Source organism: Dasypus novemcinctus, chromosome 12 (assembly GCF_030445035.2).
Source record: "Dasypus novemcinctus isolate mDasNov1 chromosome 12, mDasNov1.1.hap2, whole genome shotgun sequence".
In the NCBI taxonomy this organism is placed as follows: domain Eukaryota; kingdom Metazoa; phylum Chordata; class Mammalia; order Cingulata; family Dasypodidae; genus Dasypus; species Dasypus novemcinctus.
Window position 1 is genome coordinate 95,736,264 of NC_080684.1, and position 15,523 is coordinate 95,751,786.

The window sequence follows — 15,523 nt, forward strand, 5'->3', positions numbered from 1 at the left end:
TTTTGGTTCTTGCTATCTAATCTGTTATTTTGCAAATATTCTCTCTACGTCTACTGTGTGGCACAGCAATGTGCGAGAAGTCATGAGAGGACTGTGGTATTCTTATTTGTCCAATTGCTTATTTAGCAATGTACCTGATTTTGGAACTGGATGCTTACCCTGGATAGGCGGGGATGGCTGTTGGAGGTACCGCTCGAACTGCACCATATACCGTCCGCCCTCTACCCCTCAGATGAGCTCCTCTGAAAGCAGCTGCCGTGGTGGCTGCAGCTGGGTAAGGGAAGCCAGGAACTAAAGGGAGACCCAAAATAGGACAGAAATTTCAACTTTTATTCAACAGCAGCTGAACAGTCACAACTTGATTACAACCAATTATAGAAAAGACGTAAGCTACACCTTTCCTAATACACATATTATTCAATTATATCTTGTGTCTTTGAGTGAGAAAGAAACGGAGACCTAACCCATGCAAAAATCTATGTTCCCATGTCTCATTTATCAAAAATCTTGAGTGTTTTCCCTATGACTTCTCAATTTTGGCATTACAATGCAATATGCTGAGAAATTGTTCAAGCAACCATGAGAACTACTGCTGTAAGAAATAAGACTTTTCATTTCTCTGGCACTTTAAATCAGTTCAAAATAAACTCTTAACTGGTCAATTATTAATCTTGTTTCCAAACATTCTTATGTGCAAATATTATTTCTCAAAATGATATGCTTTCTATATTTTTGCATGAGGTCAACTCCCAAGGTATATCATTGTTTTCAGACATTTCATTTCATGAGTCGACTATATTATCTAAATAGTTTTAATCTAGAAATGTAAAGTGAGAGAAACTATTCCTCTCTTGTAGCTTTTATTCTTTAAAGAGGCAAACATTTTCTAAGGGTCTATTTAAAGTGTGCCATTCTCTGGAAAGCATGCAGAGACAATGATTCCATATCCACTGAACCCTGTTAACTATTCCTCTTACTGGAGCAAACTGTCTCAGGTCAAGATAACTTTAAAGATAGCAACAAAGCTGAGAACAAGTCAGTATTATTGGAGGTACTTTTAAGTGTACTCTACTACAGTGCTCAAGGCTGACTTGCAGAGAATATGTATGATATTAAACTACGTTTTTATTCATTTTATTTTCTTTATTATCAAGCATAAAGACCAAAATGCCTTTACCCACTCTGCCAATTATTTTTGCTTTGTGGCAATCTTAACATTTGGTTAAGAAGATTCTAGAACAGGCTAAGCAAATCAGAGCACTGTGATGGTATTTAGACCTCCTGAAAAGTCTCCTTTTTAGTGTGCATTATACCAGGAAAAAAAAAGCCAAAGCATCATTGTTCACTCACAATAGTCAAAAATCCATGTCAGGTCAACATAGGCTACTTACTGATTAAAGGAATGTAAGTGTTAATACCCCCTCTTCCTGATAGGGGCACTGCTGCTTCATTGCCTAGGGAGACATCTGCTTGAAAGCTGGAGGCTGATTACATTAAAAAATTTACAAAAATGCAAAAAGGTTATAAAGGAATAGCAAATCAAAAATTAAAATATATTATTACAGTTAAATATCACAAACAGAAACTTTAAATACTACCTGCATATAGCTCAGGACCATATACAGCTCCAACTACTGGGCTTAATTTCCAACCTGAAACAGAAGAGAGGGTAGTGGGCATTTTAAGTCCACAACAGGAATATAGGAGAAAGGAGTGATCAATGCATGTGCAAGTTGGCTTCAGATAACTCTGGGCTTATTTTTACCTGTTACCAACTTCTTTTAAAAATGGCAGCTGGGGTTTATATGAGAGGGTGATGATATTTCTAGACCTGATGGTCTTTAGCAGGACTAGTACTATGAAGGGAGAATGAAAGGCAGAAAGGTTGGAAGGGGAAGGAAAGGTCAAAGGAAGAGAGAGAGGAATGATCTTCTCTTAGTTTAGGAAAAGAAACAAAAGCAGAATATATGTCGTTCTGTACCAAACTGTCACGTAGTCTTTCATATATCATCTTAAGTGCTTACTACTCTAGTTATTATATAAAAGCATTCTTTGACTGAATTCAAATTTGACCTGGATCTTTGACTCCAAGTTCAAGGATACCATGCTAATATTCTGGGTAAACTGAAATCCTCTTTTATTGGGATTTAACAGTTAAAATTACCCAGTCAACAAGAAAAGACACAGAGATAAAATTCAAGGTACATTACCAACTTCAGTGCATGTCTTCTGAGGTCTTAATTTATAAAGAACATTGTTTAATTAGACTTTTTAGCTAATAAAGGACACTAGAGTGCTGTTGAATATTAGCGTAAATATTTATATATTTTAAGAATTTCCGAACATTATGTTTGATGTCAATTTTACTTCTTCCCTATTTTTTATATTTATAGGAATATGCAAATCAAAAAAAAAAAAGAAAATGAAAATGAAGAAGAAAAATGTACTACCGCCTACTGAGAGCTAGTAAGTCCATATGAAAACTTTAATTAGTAAATATCTACTGAATTTCATACATAAGCAAACATGCCTTATTTATTTTTCTGAAGGACTGGCTCCTTGTATTACTTCTTTTATATTTCTAAAGTACCTAGCATTTTGCCACTACTGTTCTATAAATATGAGTGGAAAGAAGAAAAGGCCAATTCTATTGAAATTATCAGATTTAAATGGCTGTAAACAAAGACATTCTGAATCAGTCCAATCTCCCATTCATTATTTTATGTGCTCACAATGGTGGATGTCACTTCATGGTTATAAATATATAAAATTTTGGCAAATTCTGGGTTCAAATCCTACTTGAATTGTAAGAGCCGAAATATTCTACACTGTCAGACAAACCATTTGATTTAAACCAACATAAAATAAAATGCTGACTGAGAATTCACCTGGCACACTTTACTCAGCAATGACAGGTTTCTAAAGTTTGGCTCTGTTAGGCTTGAATATTAATTTAGAATAATATTCAGTGTGATGTTTTTCCTTCCTACCAATGGTACTATTTCCTGACCATTCCCTTTAAGTCTGTACAGTGGATGCACACTAATGTGTTGTTAATAATACCTTGAATATGTTTAGCTTTGTACAATTTACAATGTATTTTCATTAAGTCATTTAACCCCCACAAAACCCAAAGGAGGACATAAGATCGGTACCATCTCTGCAAACTTAGGTAAGTACTACAACTTCTCTGGGCCTTATTTCCCAAATAACAACTGAGAGGGTTAGGTTTTGATGACCTCTAAAGAGCATTTTGCTGCTAAAAATTCTGTGACATCCAATTTACAGATATGAAAACAGAATCAGACAGGCTAAGAAAATGGCCCACTGCCGATGTAAAATGAAGTAAAAATGAAGAATCAAATCTAGAAGTAGAATTTTTGTCTTTAGAATTCCAGTAAGTGGTTCTTTGTGCCACACCAATTTCCCTAGATCTAAAGGAAATTTAATATACACTGCCTCTTCTTCCTATTTTGTTTACATTAGGATTTTATTAAAATCAAAGAAACTTTTGTTTTGGTAAAAGCAGGGAAAAGAAGAAAATAAGTGAAAAGTAGGAGTGATGGTATCATATGATGCACCACTGATAAAATAGGCAGTAAAAATGCAAACTATGCTGGTAAACTTGAATCATCTATTTGAAAGCTGTGCTAAATATATTTAATAAGAAATTTGTGGGATATACTCAATTATAATGTACTTCTATTTGATTTATTAAGACATTACCAGCACATACTACTACACTCCAGCATAGTGTTTGCAAACTCTTAAAAAACAGCAGAAACTCTCTCTTTTGTTCTAGATAAAATCTTATGCAGACCCCAATATATACAACAAAGAATGTGAAGTTGTTCAGAATGAAGAAGAGCTAGAGGCCTCAGGACTCAACCCATTTGCCCTCCTCTCCACTCTCTGGCTCTGAGGAAGACAGATTGTAAAACCACTATTTCAGTACAGATTAAAATTATATTCTCCCTACTTAGAGAAAGAACATGAATCTAGATTACATTTGGCAAGTGATGTAAAAGTTGTTTTTGTTAGACAAAATATATATAGACAATTTCCTTTCCTTCTCAATAAGAAACATTTATATAGCTTACTATATAACATAGTCATGGAATAGAAAATTTCACACCATGTGGAACACTCCTATTAGCTCTGGGTCATATCTTAGTAGAGTAAGGGTTCCAGAATTATAAAAGTGACTGAAAAAATATTTATACTTCCAAATTATTCCATTCATGGTCAGATGAATAGGAATCAGTATTAGAAGTCAGAGCTGGTGGGCATCCAGGGGCATTAAGGACAAGCCTAATATATTACAAAGAACAACAGCTGAAAAGGAGGGTTCCCAAGTGGGACCTAACTTGGGTTAATAGGCAACTTCAAATGACATGTTTGCACTAGTGTATAATATGGATTTTACTGAGAAAGTAACATCTTACTAACCGAACAGCTTAATTTTATGAGACAGAGTCAATTTCTAAGAGAAAACACTCTCCTAGGTAAAGAGACTATTTTGACATAAATTAAGCAAACTGTCTTAATACTGAAAATAAGAGATAGTCTTAGAAGTTTATGAAAAATTCATATATTCACACAAGAATAAGTGACATCCTTCTGAAGATGATTTAGTCTCTTACCATTTGCATATGGTGTGACCATCTTCTTATTGGTCATTACACGTGCTGTAGCATTATTCACCTAAAAATAAAAAGTAGAAGGAAGGGGCAGGGAAGAAGTAGACCTTATTAGAGAACATGAAGTTGCACATCTAATAACACAGTACTTAGTTTAAAATGTAAATTTCTGAGAGTATTGATTTAAATAATTAAAATAGCAATATAAAATACTTTAATTAAAAAGCTTATTAAATGAGGTTAACAAGAGTAAAATGCAGTTTCTTGGTCTCCAAAGGAAAAAATACATATGCAAGTCCTTTGGTAATCTCATAGTCATATTAAGTCTCTGCATTAAGGAAAATACAGAAAAAAAAAAAAAAAGGAAAAAAATCAATTTTGTACATGAACTCTGAAGTTCATTAATAAACTAGCGGCTTGCCACACATGGGTCACTACACAGATTTCCAAAAAGATAAGAAAATTAATCTTTTGATGTCAATTGTTCAGATATTCAGCATTTGTTGATAAAGCACAGCTTATAAGATTTTACTATTTGAGATTAATAAACAAATATAGGAACTTAGATTCCCATGTTGACATATTTGAAGGCCATTTTGAATTTTCTAGACTAAGTGGTCTATTCATTTAAGAATAAAGTTTTAAGAAGGCCTTGAAAGTAGGCATGTAAATGAATTGAGAAAATAAAGTTTATATATATTTTTTGTTTTATGGTATTCTTCACCCTCATTACGGACAACAGAATTTAAAGCATTCTCAGTGCTAGGGCAAGTACGAATTACAAAAATGGTGCTGATGAAGAAAACATGAATGGAACTTAGAAGCCAGGATACTGTAGCCCAGTGTCAGAACCAGCTTCAAAGCTCTTGCAAAGAGGGTAAAGCCTCACCATAGAATTCAATTATACTCTGTGTGGTCAGGCCATAAAACAGGCCAATTTTAAAAAGAATTATAAAATACATAAACTATGTCTTATTTTGTCCCTTACAATTTACAGTGTAATATATATGTGTGTGTTTATATTATATGAAAAGAACAATTTTAGGTAGAATTGGAAGTTAAAAATGTCTTAATATATTTTCTTTGTATAGTGATAATCCTCCTATGTGAGGAAAAGAGCTTGAAACTCCATTTACTCGAGTTTGACCCAACAAATAATATAAACATTTCACATTAAAAAAGAAAGAGATACAACAATGATGAGACTGAGAGCATGCAGTTAAAAACACACACACACACATGAAATAAAGGAAAAACAATCAATATTGGAAGGAAGAAAGTGAAGAACGAGATTCTTATAGACAATGATTAGAATGGAGCAAGAGCTTAAATTAGCTGCTAGAGCAGAATGCAACCAAGCACTTTAAAAGGAAAAATGGCCAGATCCAATCAGAAACCATCAGTCAGCAAAAGAGACCAACAGCTCCATATAATAAAGGAAAAGATGGGAAGAAGTATAGGTTAAAGAAAAGGACAAAGGACTTGGGTAAAAAGAAAAACAAAGTAAGGGTAAAGAAAAAAGAAAGAAGAAAGTCAGGAAGGGTGTCATGGGCAGGAAAGCACTGTCAAGGGCAAAGAAAGAGTCATAGCTACAAAAAGAAAGGTTTGGGAAAGAGGCAAAGTAGGGAAGGAAGTAGGGGCAGGAAGTGCATTAATAAAACCAGCCAAACTGGAGTTCAGTAACTCTGAGTAAGATGTACAAGGGAGAAAAAAATCACCATGAAGTCAGTAATCAAACAGCTCAGAATGCTAGAAAACAATATGTACATCCAAAGTCCAGGCGGCATTACTCAACAACATTGAAATAAAAGGGGAAAACAAAGAGGAACAAGTCAAATCACATTTTGTAGTGTTAATGTGGGATGGCAGATGGACTATTTTTCTTTCATATTTAATTTTTTTGTAATTACATTTTTTAAAAGCTACTTCTCTAGTGCTTTTGTTTCACTTACCGCCAATGGGTACCATCGCCAGCACTGTGTATAGTTACCATGGAAAAAGTGAGTCAAGTGAAGGGCCCTAAATGCTAAGCCATTGGAAAAGGAAGAGGGGGAAAAGCAAAATATGTAGACATCTTACTCAAAATGGTGGCTTTCATATTTAATACTTTTAAAAATTGGGAGAGGGGATAGGAGCCAGTTAACCTTCACTGCTTTATTAAAAAGAGCTAACCACCAGGTGGCTGACTCAAACACAGTAACATTACATTCACCAATCAGCTGTCAAACTCTCTGGTTGAAAAATTTTATCCATTAAAAATTTTAAATTAACTTTTGAAAATTTTGATATTTAAATATATTAAAAAACTACATAAGCTCTGGACTCTTTCCTCCCTCCCCACACCCTCTACCATCTTCTAATCATTGCCTATCATACGCACATGGAGGCGAACTGGCCTCCTTAGGGAAAGGGGATAGTGGCTGGCCCCACGATTCATTACAGGACATAATGTTATGTCCTGGACTGGCTAGGTTTAGACATTTTTTTCAGTTAGTTTTGTTTATGCCTAATCACAAGAATTCAGAATCTAGCAAACTGAAGCAAAGGAAAAAAATCAAGAGAGCAGAAGGATGAACATTTTGGAGGAAGAAAAAAGTAAATAACAAACGAACAATCACACGCACACAATAAATCAAAATGAAAACCCCCAAACAACCCCGAAATAGGGCAGGGGACAGAAGTGTTACTTTTACACGTTTTAGTGCAAGAGGGTGAAGGACACAGAGACATGAACACACATACAAGTGTGAGCACACACACAGAAACAAGACAGGGTTCCAAAAAAGAAATAAAAATATAAACAAGAAATTGAATTATTGAAGACATGCACCTCGATTTTACGGCCCTCTACCACGGTGCCGTGTAATTTCTCCCTGGCCCTGTCTGCATCAGCACTATTCTCGAAAGTTACGAACCCGAATCCCTGCATGCAGCGGGAGAAGGGGGGAAAACATGCACATCGTTATATTGAAATACTGATCTCTTCGTAAATAGAGAAAAATATCACAGTATGAAACTAACATCAGCAACAACTCAGCAATACTCTCCCAAAGTCACATTTATATTACATGCATATTTTGTAAAGGGAAATAAAATCCAATAAAAGAAAAAAAACTGTAATAATAATAATAATAATAATTAACAACATAATAGTAAAATAAAGCATAAAGCATGTGAGGCCAGACCAAAATTAAGGTATAGAGTTACTTGGGACAAACTATTCAACCAAGAATCTGAACATTTTTTTTTAATGTCTTACCCTTTTTCTCTCAATTCACAGTTAATGTAGCTGTCTCTTTATGATAATCTAAAAAAGAGTTAATGAAATTGACTCTGACATTCCGTATCTATTATTGCCCAGGAATTTCCACATGAAATTTTAGGTGCAATCATTGTATAATGAGATTTTTCAGGAAGTCTAATCATCTTAGCCCACTTTACTTGTTTTTGCTCGTATTACTAATAATATAACTTCCTTTGGGAAGAGGATAATTTAAGACAAAGTTTTGATGTATAATTCTTTGTGGAAAAGGAGGGAATTTAGTTCTTCTGAGCAAATGAAAATATTGCTAAGCAGTCGCAGTCCAATTATAATTTTTCTTCAATGCTAACTTTCAATGACCAGATTGATAGACTCCCAGCTAAATATCAGAAAATCACTAACCCAAATTTGCCTAAATTATAAATCTAATGCTTATATCTGCTACTAAACTAATTAATATCCCAGGTATAGAGAAAAAATGAATAGTCAATAGGTGATGGGAATAAGATCTAGTACAGTGATATCAGTTATATATCATTCATTAGGAAAAGAATATATGAGTTAGAATTTAAATCATTTGTTCCTTGTAGATGCTACAAAAATAGGGTGAAACTCTAATTCACTAAATATGACAAAGCAGAACACCAGGGAGCTAACTCACTTTACTCCTCTTTTCACATCATGTCAGCGAAGATTGTCTGGGTCATAATTATATTAATAATTTCTATATCAGCATTTACTACATACAGATATGACTATTTCATAGAGCATTACATAGGTGCTTTGTCCTTAATTTTCCATTCTACAACTGTAATTTTTACAAATAAATTTCTCAAGCAAATCCTGTAGTCCTAGGGTAGTGAATTCTTAGATTATCAGGGAAAGCCCTCATATCCAAATAGCTTCATTGTCCCTACAGCATTCTTTGAATATTATAAGATAGAATGACCCGGGACTGTTCATTTTTTCTGAAGTTCTGTCTTGCTGCTTGTCACCCTGAGTCCTCCTATGTATATGAAATATGTTCTGAACTGATATGGTAAGCAGTGTGCATTGTTCAATAAAAATATTTTATAAAAGCATTTCTATTACTTAATAGAATCTTATTATTCAGTATTCTATATGATTATATGGTTGGGTTGACATTCCATGGAGGATTCCAATGAACTATCTATATGCACAATTTGGGTGTCACCATAAAAGATTCTAGACAGGAAAATGCTAGGCTGATAGAAAATTGAAAATGTATATTGCTTGTGATGAAATACTATGGGTATTTCAATCAGGATCCTTTCCTAAAGAATGTACAGATTTGTTGAAAACATGAATGAGAACACATTTTCAGAAACAAATTTTGGTATAAACATGTTAGTCACTTTGACAGTTCAAGGTTTAAGGCAAGGTATTAATGAATTACAATTTGTTTTCTACACCACATTTGCTGAAGACAAGAAGATAATTCTTCAATCTTGGAGAATCCCCCAATAAGAAAGTTAAACCTTTTAAGAAAGGTCACAAGTAGTGATGATTTTCATATTGCCCTTTGGAAGCATTAGAGTTTGTATTCCAACTGATCCTCAAAGCCTTATAAATTTCATACCTTGAGTTAAATTAATAAATTATACATTAATAGTTGAATAACTATTAATTTATAAGGAGACAAATACCTAGGTTTTCAATTTTAGCATTTTGACTATATTTACACACACATACATACACACTTGGTTATCTTTTTTTAATATAACTACGGGGAAGAAAGGAGAAATACGTTTGTTTCATTTTGAAGGTAAAGAAACTGAGTCAAACTGAGGTTAAGTATCCAAGGATAAGCAGTTAATAGTGAGAAATTTAGAAATTTAAGTATCTGAGCTTAGTACTTTACTAAACTATGTTAGTACAAAAATCCTTCTAATTTTCTTTTTCACATCTAATTGTTACATGTCTTCTATGATTCTTCTTTCTGGAATGTTGATAGAACATCTACCACATAGTAACTGCGTCCAAAAAAATGAATGGAGTATCATAAACACTGAAATTTTATGGTCTGTAAATAAAAAAGTTTAACATTAATGTCTGTGTGCATAAGATTTTCTCAATAATGAATTTAATATTTAATTTCATTTTCAAATGCTTAAGTGTTTTATTAAAAAAAGTGCTTATACGCTAAGGAAAGGCTAATCTAGATACCAAAGACATAAAAATAAAGCAACCTTTACAAACATTTTCATCTAAGGTATAGGAAGAGCTCATTGATGGGACTTTGATATGAAACATAAAGGTAAGAGCTTTCCTTTCCTTTGAAGGTAAGTAGACCTTGTGACAGGCAAAATCAATGGTCTCCTGAAGTTGTCTACATTTTAATCTTCAGAACCTATGACTATGTTACACCTTACACAGCAAAAGTGACTTTGCAGATCTGATTAAGTTAATGATCTTGAGATGGGGAGATAATTCTGGATTATCTAGGTAGTTCCAAAGTAATCACAAGGGTGCAAATAAGTGAAAGAGAGTGAGGTAACCTGAGAAAGAGTGGCTATTGCCACTGCTGGCTTTGAAAATGGAAAGGGACCACAAGGAAAGGAATGCAGGCAGCTCCAGGCAAAGAAAGACAAGGGAATGGATTTTCCTTCCGAGTCTCCTGAAGGAAAGCAGCCCAGCTGACACTTCTTTAATCTTGTGAGATCCATTTCATACTACTGACCTCCAGAAATGTAAAATAATAAATCTGCGTGGATTTAACTCACCAAGTTGTGGTAATCTGCCTAGCAGCAATAAGAAACTAAGACAGACTTCTCGGAATTAAAGTTCACGATTAATATAACTGGCATTTTAGACTATGTATCACAATTTCAGTTCTGTTTCAAAAATATTAATTGAAATAAAGCTTTGATTTTTTCTTTTTTTTTAAGATTTATTTATTTCTCTCCCCTTCCCCCTATTGTCTACTCTCTGTGTGTTCTTCTGTGTCCGCTTGCATTGCCAGGCAGCACCAGTAAACTTCGTCTCTTTTTTGTTGCATTATCTTGCTGTGTCGGCTCTCTGTGTGTGCGGCGCCACTCCTGGATGGGCTGTGCTTTTTTTCACATAGGGTGGCTCTCCTTGCGGGGCACACTCCTTGCGTGTGGGGCATCCCTATGCGGGGGCACCCCTGCATGGCACAGCACTCCATATGGTAGGCAAACGCTCTATCAGTTGAGCCACATCCACTTCCCTTAACTTTTTCTTAATATGTTGTTTCTTCAATAAAATTTAGCATTAAAAAATGTGCCAGCAACAATGCAAGATGTTGGTGGTGGGGTGATACATGGGAAACCTGTATGATGATATGCATGTTTGTTTTGTAAGTTCACAACTTTTAAAAAAATTTTTAATTAAAAAAAAAAAAGATTTTTTTAGGAGGTACTGGGGATTGTACCCAGCACCTCATATATGGGAAGCAGGCACTCAACCACTTGAACTACATCTGCTCATAAATTCACAACATTTACTATACACTTACTGTTTATGTATGTTCATGTAGGAATTATGTACCCCAACAGAATTTTACAGAAAAAAAATGTGCCAGGAAGTGTTCTAAGGATATTCATAAAAATTATCTAAGTTTAGAAAGTGTCTAATAGGAAAATATGCTTACATGAAATTATGTTTTAAGGTTCCTTCATTCTTAGAAATCTAATTCACATTAACTCTGGTAATTCTGAGCTCTTGCTTTGAAAAAAAGTTAGTATCTAAAATTAACACATTTTCTTAGAACAGCTTCAAAATGATCACGTAATGTACCCAACAGGGAAGCGGACTTGGCCCAGTGGATAGGGCATCCATCTACCACATGGGAGGTCCGCGGTTCAAACCCCAAGCCTCCCTGACCCATGTGGAGCTGGCCTCATGCAGTGCTGATGCGCACAAGGAGTGCCGTGCCATGCAGGGGTGTCCCGCGTAGGGGAGCCCCACATGCAAGGAGTGCACCTGGTAAGGAGAGCCACCCAGTGCGAAGGAAAGTTCAGCCTGCCCAGGAATGGTGCTGCACACATAGAGAACTGACCCAGCAAGATGACGCAACAAAAAGAAACACAGATTCCTGTGCCGCTGACAACAATAGAAGCGAACAAAAGAATAACACGCAGTAAATGGACACAGAGAGCAGACAATGGGGGCGGGGAGGGGGGAGAAATAAATAAAAAATAAATAAATCTTTTAAAAAAAGCACTCTAAATTTGTAAAAGTTCAACTGAGATTTAATCTCAAACTCTTAAGAGGAAGTATTTCAGGTATGTAAGAATGTGAATACTTTTATTACCTATTTTCTTTAACAAAAACAGATAAACATACAAAAAGTAAACTTTTATTTTTATTTTAAAAAGGTGAGATAATGGTTGTATATACCAGTGCTGTCCAAAAGAAACACAATATAATCTACAAGGGTAATTTAAAATTTTCTAGTAGCTATAAAGTAAAAAGAAACATGTGAAAAATATATATGCATATACATACACATATATATACACATCCTACTGTAGCATTCAACTAGACACTTATTTATTTATGACTAAAATCATTTCACATGCCCTTTACTTTCAGTCAAACCAGCGTCCCCATTATTCCCTCAATCTACCAAACCTTGGGCTTTCTTACTCTATGCTATTCCTCGCTCTAATAATGTATTTTATTTAACTCAGTATATGCAACATATTATCATTTCAACATGTATCAATATAAAAACAGTATTAGTGAGACACTTTACATTCTTTTTGTGCTTTGAAATTGCTGTGCATTTTATACTTAGAACACACCTAAATTTTAAGCACTCAATGTGGCCACTGGAAAATGCAGCTCTATCTATCCGCTTTATACTCCCATCTAAGGTTCTCAAATTCCAAAGTCCTTCAACATTAATAATTTAAATACTCCAGTGGTACATTAAAGATTTACCAGATATCTTAGCTGTCTTCTGGAAATAGAGGAATAGTGTGTTTAATAGGTGTATAGTTGTAGTTAAAACTTCTATCAAACATGACAACAATTTTATCACCTGCCTTCAGACCCTTTTATAATCAAGGGTATATGGGAGCCAAGTAACTGTCACTTTTTTAGTCTGGCCTCAAACTGCAATAAATAACAAGCAATAGGGTGAACACTGTAAAAATATACTTTTATTTGTATAATCTTTGAATTTTTCATATCAGAAGCATGAGAAAGAAAATTTACCATTTAATTTTTAAGGAAGAAATCAAAAGCAGACAGTTCTCCTGGGTATTGCCAGAACACAGAAATTTTTTAAAAAATGAAAAAAAAAAAAAAAAACAAAACCAAAAAACAAAACTAAAACCCATAAAATGATAATGAATGAAAAATAAACTAAGCCTCTTGGAAATCCATGCATTGTTAATTCAGTTGTAAGCATAATAAAAAACATTTTGTCAGCATTACCTATCAAATTTTACTGAAAATCACTACTTAGTGAGACTCAAAGGAAGTATTCTGACCATATTTTAAAAGAAATAATTTCCCTTTGCATGAAATCAAAAGCTAGGAAAAGTGGCAAGAAGTCACAGCATATTACTTATGTCTAAGGCATGAGAATAGAAGTTTTATCTTCCCTAACTCTACCCTAAACTTAAGCCCAGCACAAACCCAGACCCCCGTCATTCCAGAAACCCACCCAAGAAAAGTATTGAGAACATATTAACTAAAAAATTTCCTAGAAATCTCAATACTTGTTGCTGTGCTCTATTAGGCAGGTCGTTAGTGGACTTAGTAATTGGCACTGCCTGAAAAGGTGAAAAGCTTCTACATATTCACTATTTATAACACATGTCCCTACAAGGCGCAACTATACCAAAAGTATATTAATAAGGCTTTATGGAAAATATAAATATTAGAATCTATGTATTTCTTTACTTATTAAGCTTGATTGTGGGAAAATAGTTTAAATTGTATTTGAACTTTGTATGACCTGTCCCGTATTGTAGATGTTGTAGTTGTTCCCTATTATTGTAGACGATGTAGCAGTTCTGATAGCAAATGGCTGCTTGGTAGTTTCCAATAAATACGAGGTGGAAACTAGTGTCCAGGAGCTCAACTTCAGAAGCTGTGAGTCCCCTGGTCCCATCTTTATTTCCTCTCGTGTCTCTCTCTGTCCTTTATTTGGTAAAGTTCTGTGTTGCCTTCCCTTCAAGCTAACCTATCGCTGAGCTGGATCACAGCACTTGATAATTATAAACTGTTATGGGGCTGGGTAACAGTGAGCAGGATGGTGGAAAGTCTGAAGTTCAACAATGGAATAAACTTTCGAAAAGCAGTGAGCTACTACTAGCTATTAAAAGTGTCCAGCAAAGAAAGCAAGATCAATAATACTGAGGGCTGACTAGGTGACCATTACATAGGGTTCTGTTTTAGAACTATGTGAGCAAAAAGACTGGAAGGAAATACATGAGAACACCAGTAGTGACTGATTCTCTTTAGTAATCTATGTACAATTTTTCTTACCACTTTTCATTAAGCACCATGTTTTATTTTTATAATGGTTTTTATTTTTTTTTTTTTTTTTTTTTTAAGATTTATTTATTTATTTAATTTCCCCCCTCCCCTGGTTGTCTGTTCTTGGTGTCTATTTGCTGCGTCTTGTTTCTTTGTCCGCTTCTGTTGTTGTCAGCGGCATGGGAAGTGTGGGTGGCGCCATTTCTGGGCAGGCTGCTCTTTCTTTTTCACGCTGGGCGGCTCTCCTCACGGGCGCACTCCTTGCGCGTGGGGGCCACGCGGGGGACACCCTTGCGTGGCACGGCACTCCTTGCGCGCATCAGCGCTGTGCCTGGCCAGCTCCACACGAGTCAAGGAGGCCCGGGGTTTGAACCGCGGACCTCCCATATGGTAGACGGACGCCCTAACCACTGGGCCAAAGTCCGTTTCCCTATAATGGTTTTTAAAAGGGTGTTTTTAAAAATCCATTACTCAAATGATCTATAAGAAGAGTGACAATATAATTTATTGTTCAAATTGGGGCATTTTGAGGGATGCAAGGGACATTATTTTTTAGAAGTTTATTTATTTATCTCCCCCTCCCCCCATGTCTGCTCTCTGTGTCTATTCACTTTGTGTTCTTCTGTGTCTGCTTGTATTCTCACCAGGCAGCTCCTGGAACCAATCCTGAGATCTGGAGTGGGAGACAGGCGATCATTCTCTTGCGCCACCTCAGCTCCCTGGTATACTAAGTCTCTTATTGTCTTTCCTCTATGTCTCTTTTGGTTGTGTCATCTTGCTGTGTCAGCTCTCTGCGTTGGCTGGCATTCCTGCGCAGGGTGGCCCTCCTACATACGGCGGCACTCTGCGTGGGCCAGCTTGCCTTCACTAGGAGGTCCTGGCTATCAAACCCTGGACCTCCATTATGGTAGATGGGAGCCCAATTGCTTGAGCCACATCCATTGCCCGCAAGGGACATTATTAATAATTATACTAAGGCATGGACATAAATTGGGACTACTATTGATAAACTGTGACATATTGTCACTCTACCTATAAATTATATTCTTGTTGTTTGTGCTACACTTTGTCATAAACTAGTGAAATTTGGAGAATCAATAAAGCTATAACATACTATATAATAATTTTCTAGATTCTATTTGAG

The 15,523-nt window shown here is 35.3% G+C and overlaps 1 protein-coding gene and 1 long non-coding RNA gene across 51 annotated transcripts in view; one reads left to right on the forward strand and one right to left on the reverse strand.

Moving 5' to 3' along the window:
• The window catches only part of RBFOX2 (RNA binding fox-1 homolog 2), a 295,584-nt gene that overhangs the window by 20,372 nt on the left and 259,689 nt on the right, over positions 1–15,523 (reverse strand). For 28 of the 50 annotated variants that reach the window (XR_011650307.1, XM_058308696.1, XM_058308699.1 and 25 more), the window contains 5 exons: positions 7,471–7,563; positions 4,644–4,704; positions 1,599–1,652; positions 1,392–1,484; positions 159–291 (listed from right to left, as the gene is read on the reverse strand). Coding sequence is in view for 49 of the 50 variants with exons in the window: in XM_058308696.1 (XP_058164679.1) it covers positions 159–291; positions 1,392–1,484; positions 1,599–1,652; positions 4,644–4,704; positions 7,471–7,563 (434 nt within the window). In the remaining variant the exon portion in view is untranslated. Of the gene's footprint in view, positions 1–158; positions 302–1,389; positions 1,485–1,598; positions 1,653–4,643; positions 4,705–7,470; positions 7,564–15,523 lie in introns of all 50 variants that reach the window. The other 22 variants (XM_058308693.2, XM_058308702.1, XM_058308700.1 and 19 more) reach the window with 3 other exon arrangements.
• LOC139440178 (uncharacterized) lies at positions 139–3,942 on the forward strand. Its single transcript, XR_011650308.1, has 3 exons — positions 139–274; positions 2,394–2,466; positions 3,803–3,942. It is a non-coding gene; the product is annotated as an uncharacterized lncRNA (long non-coding RNA).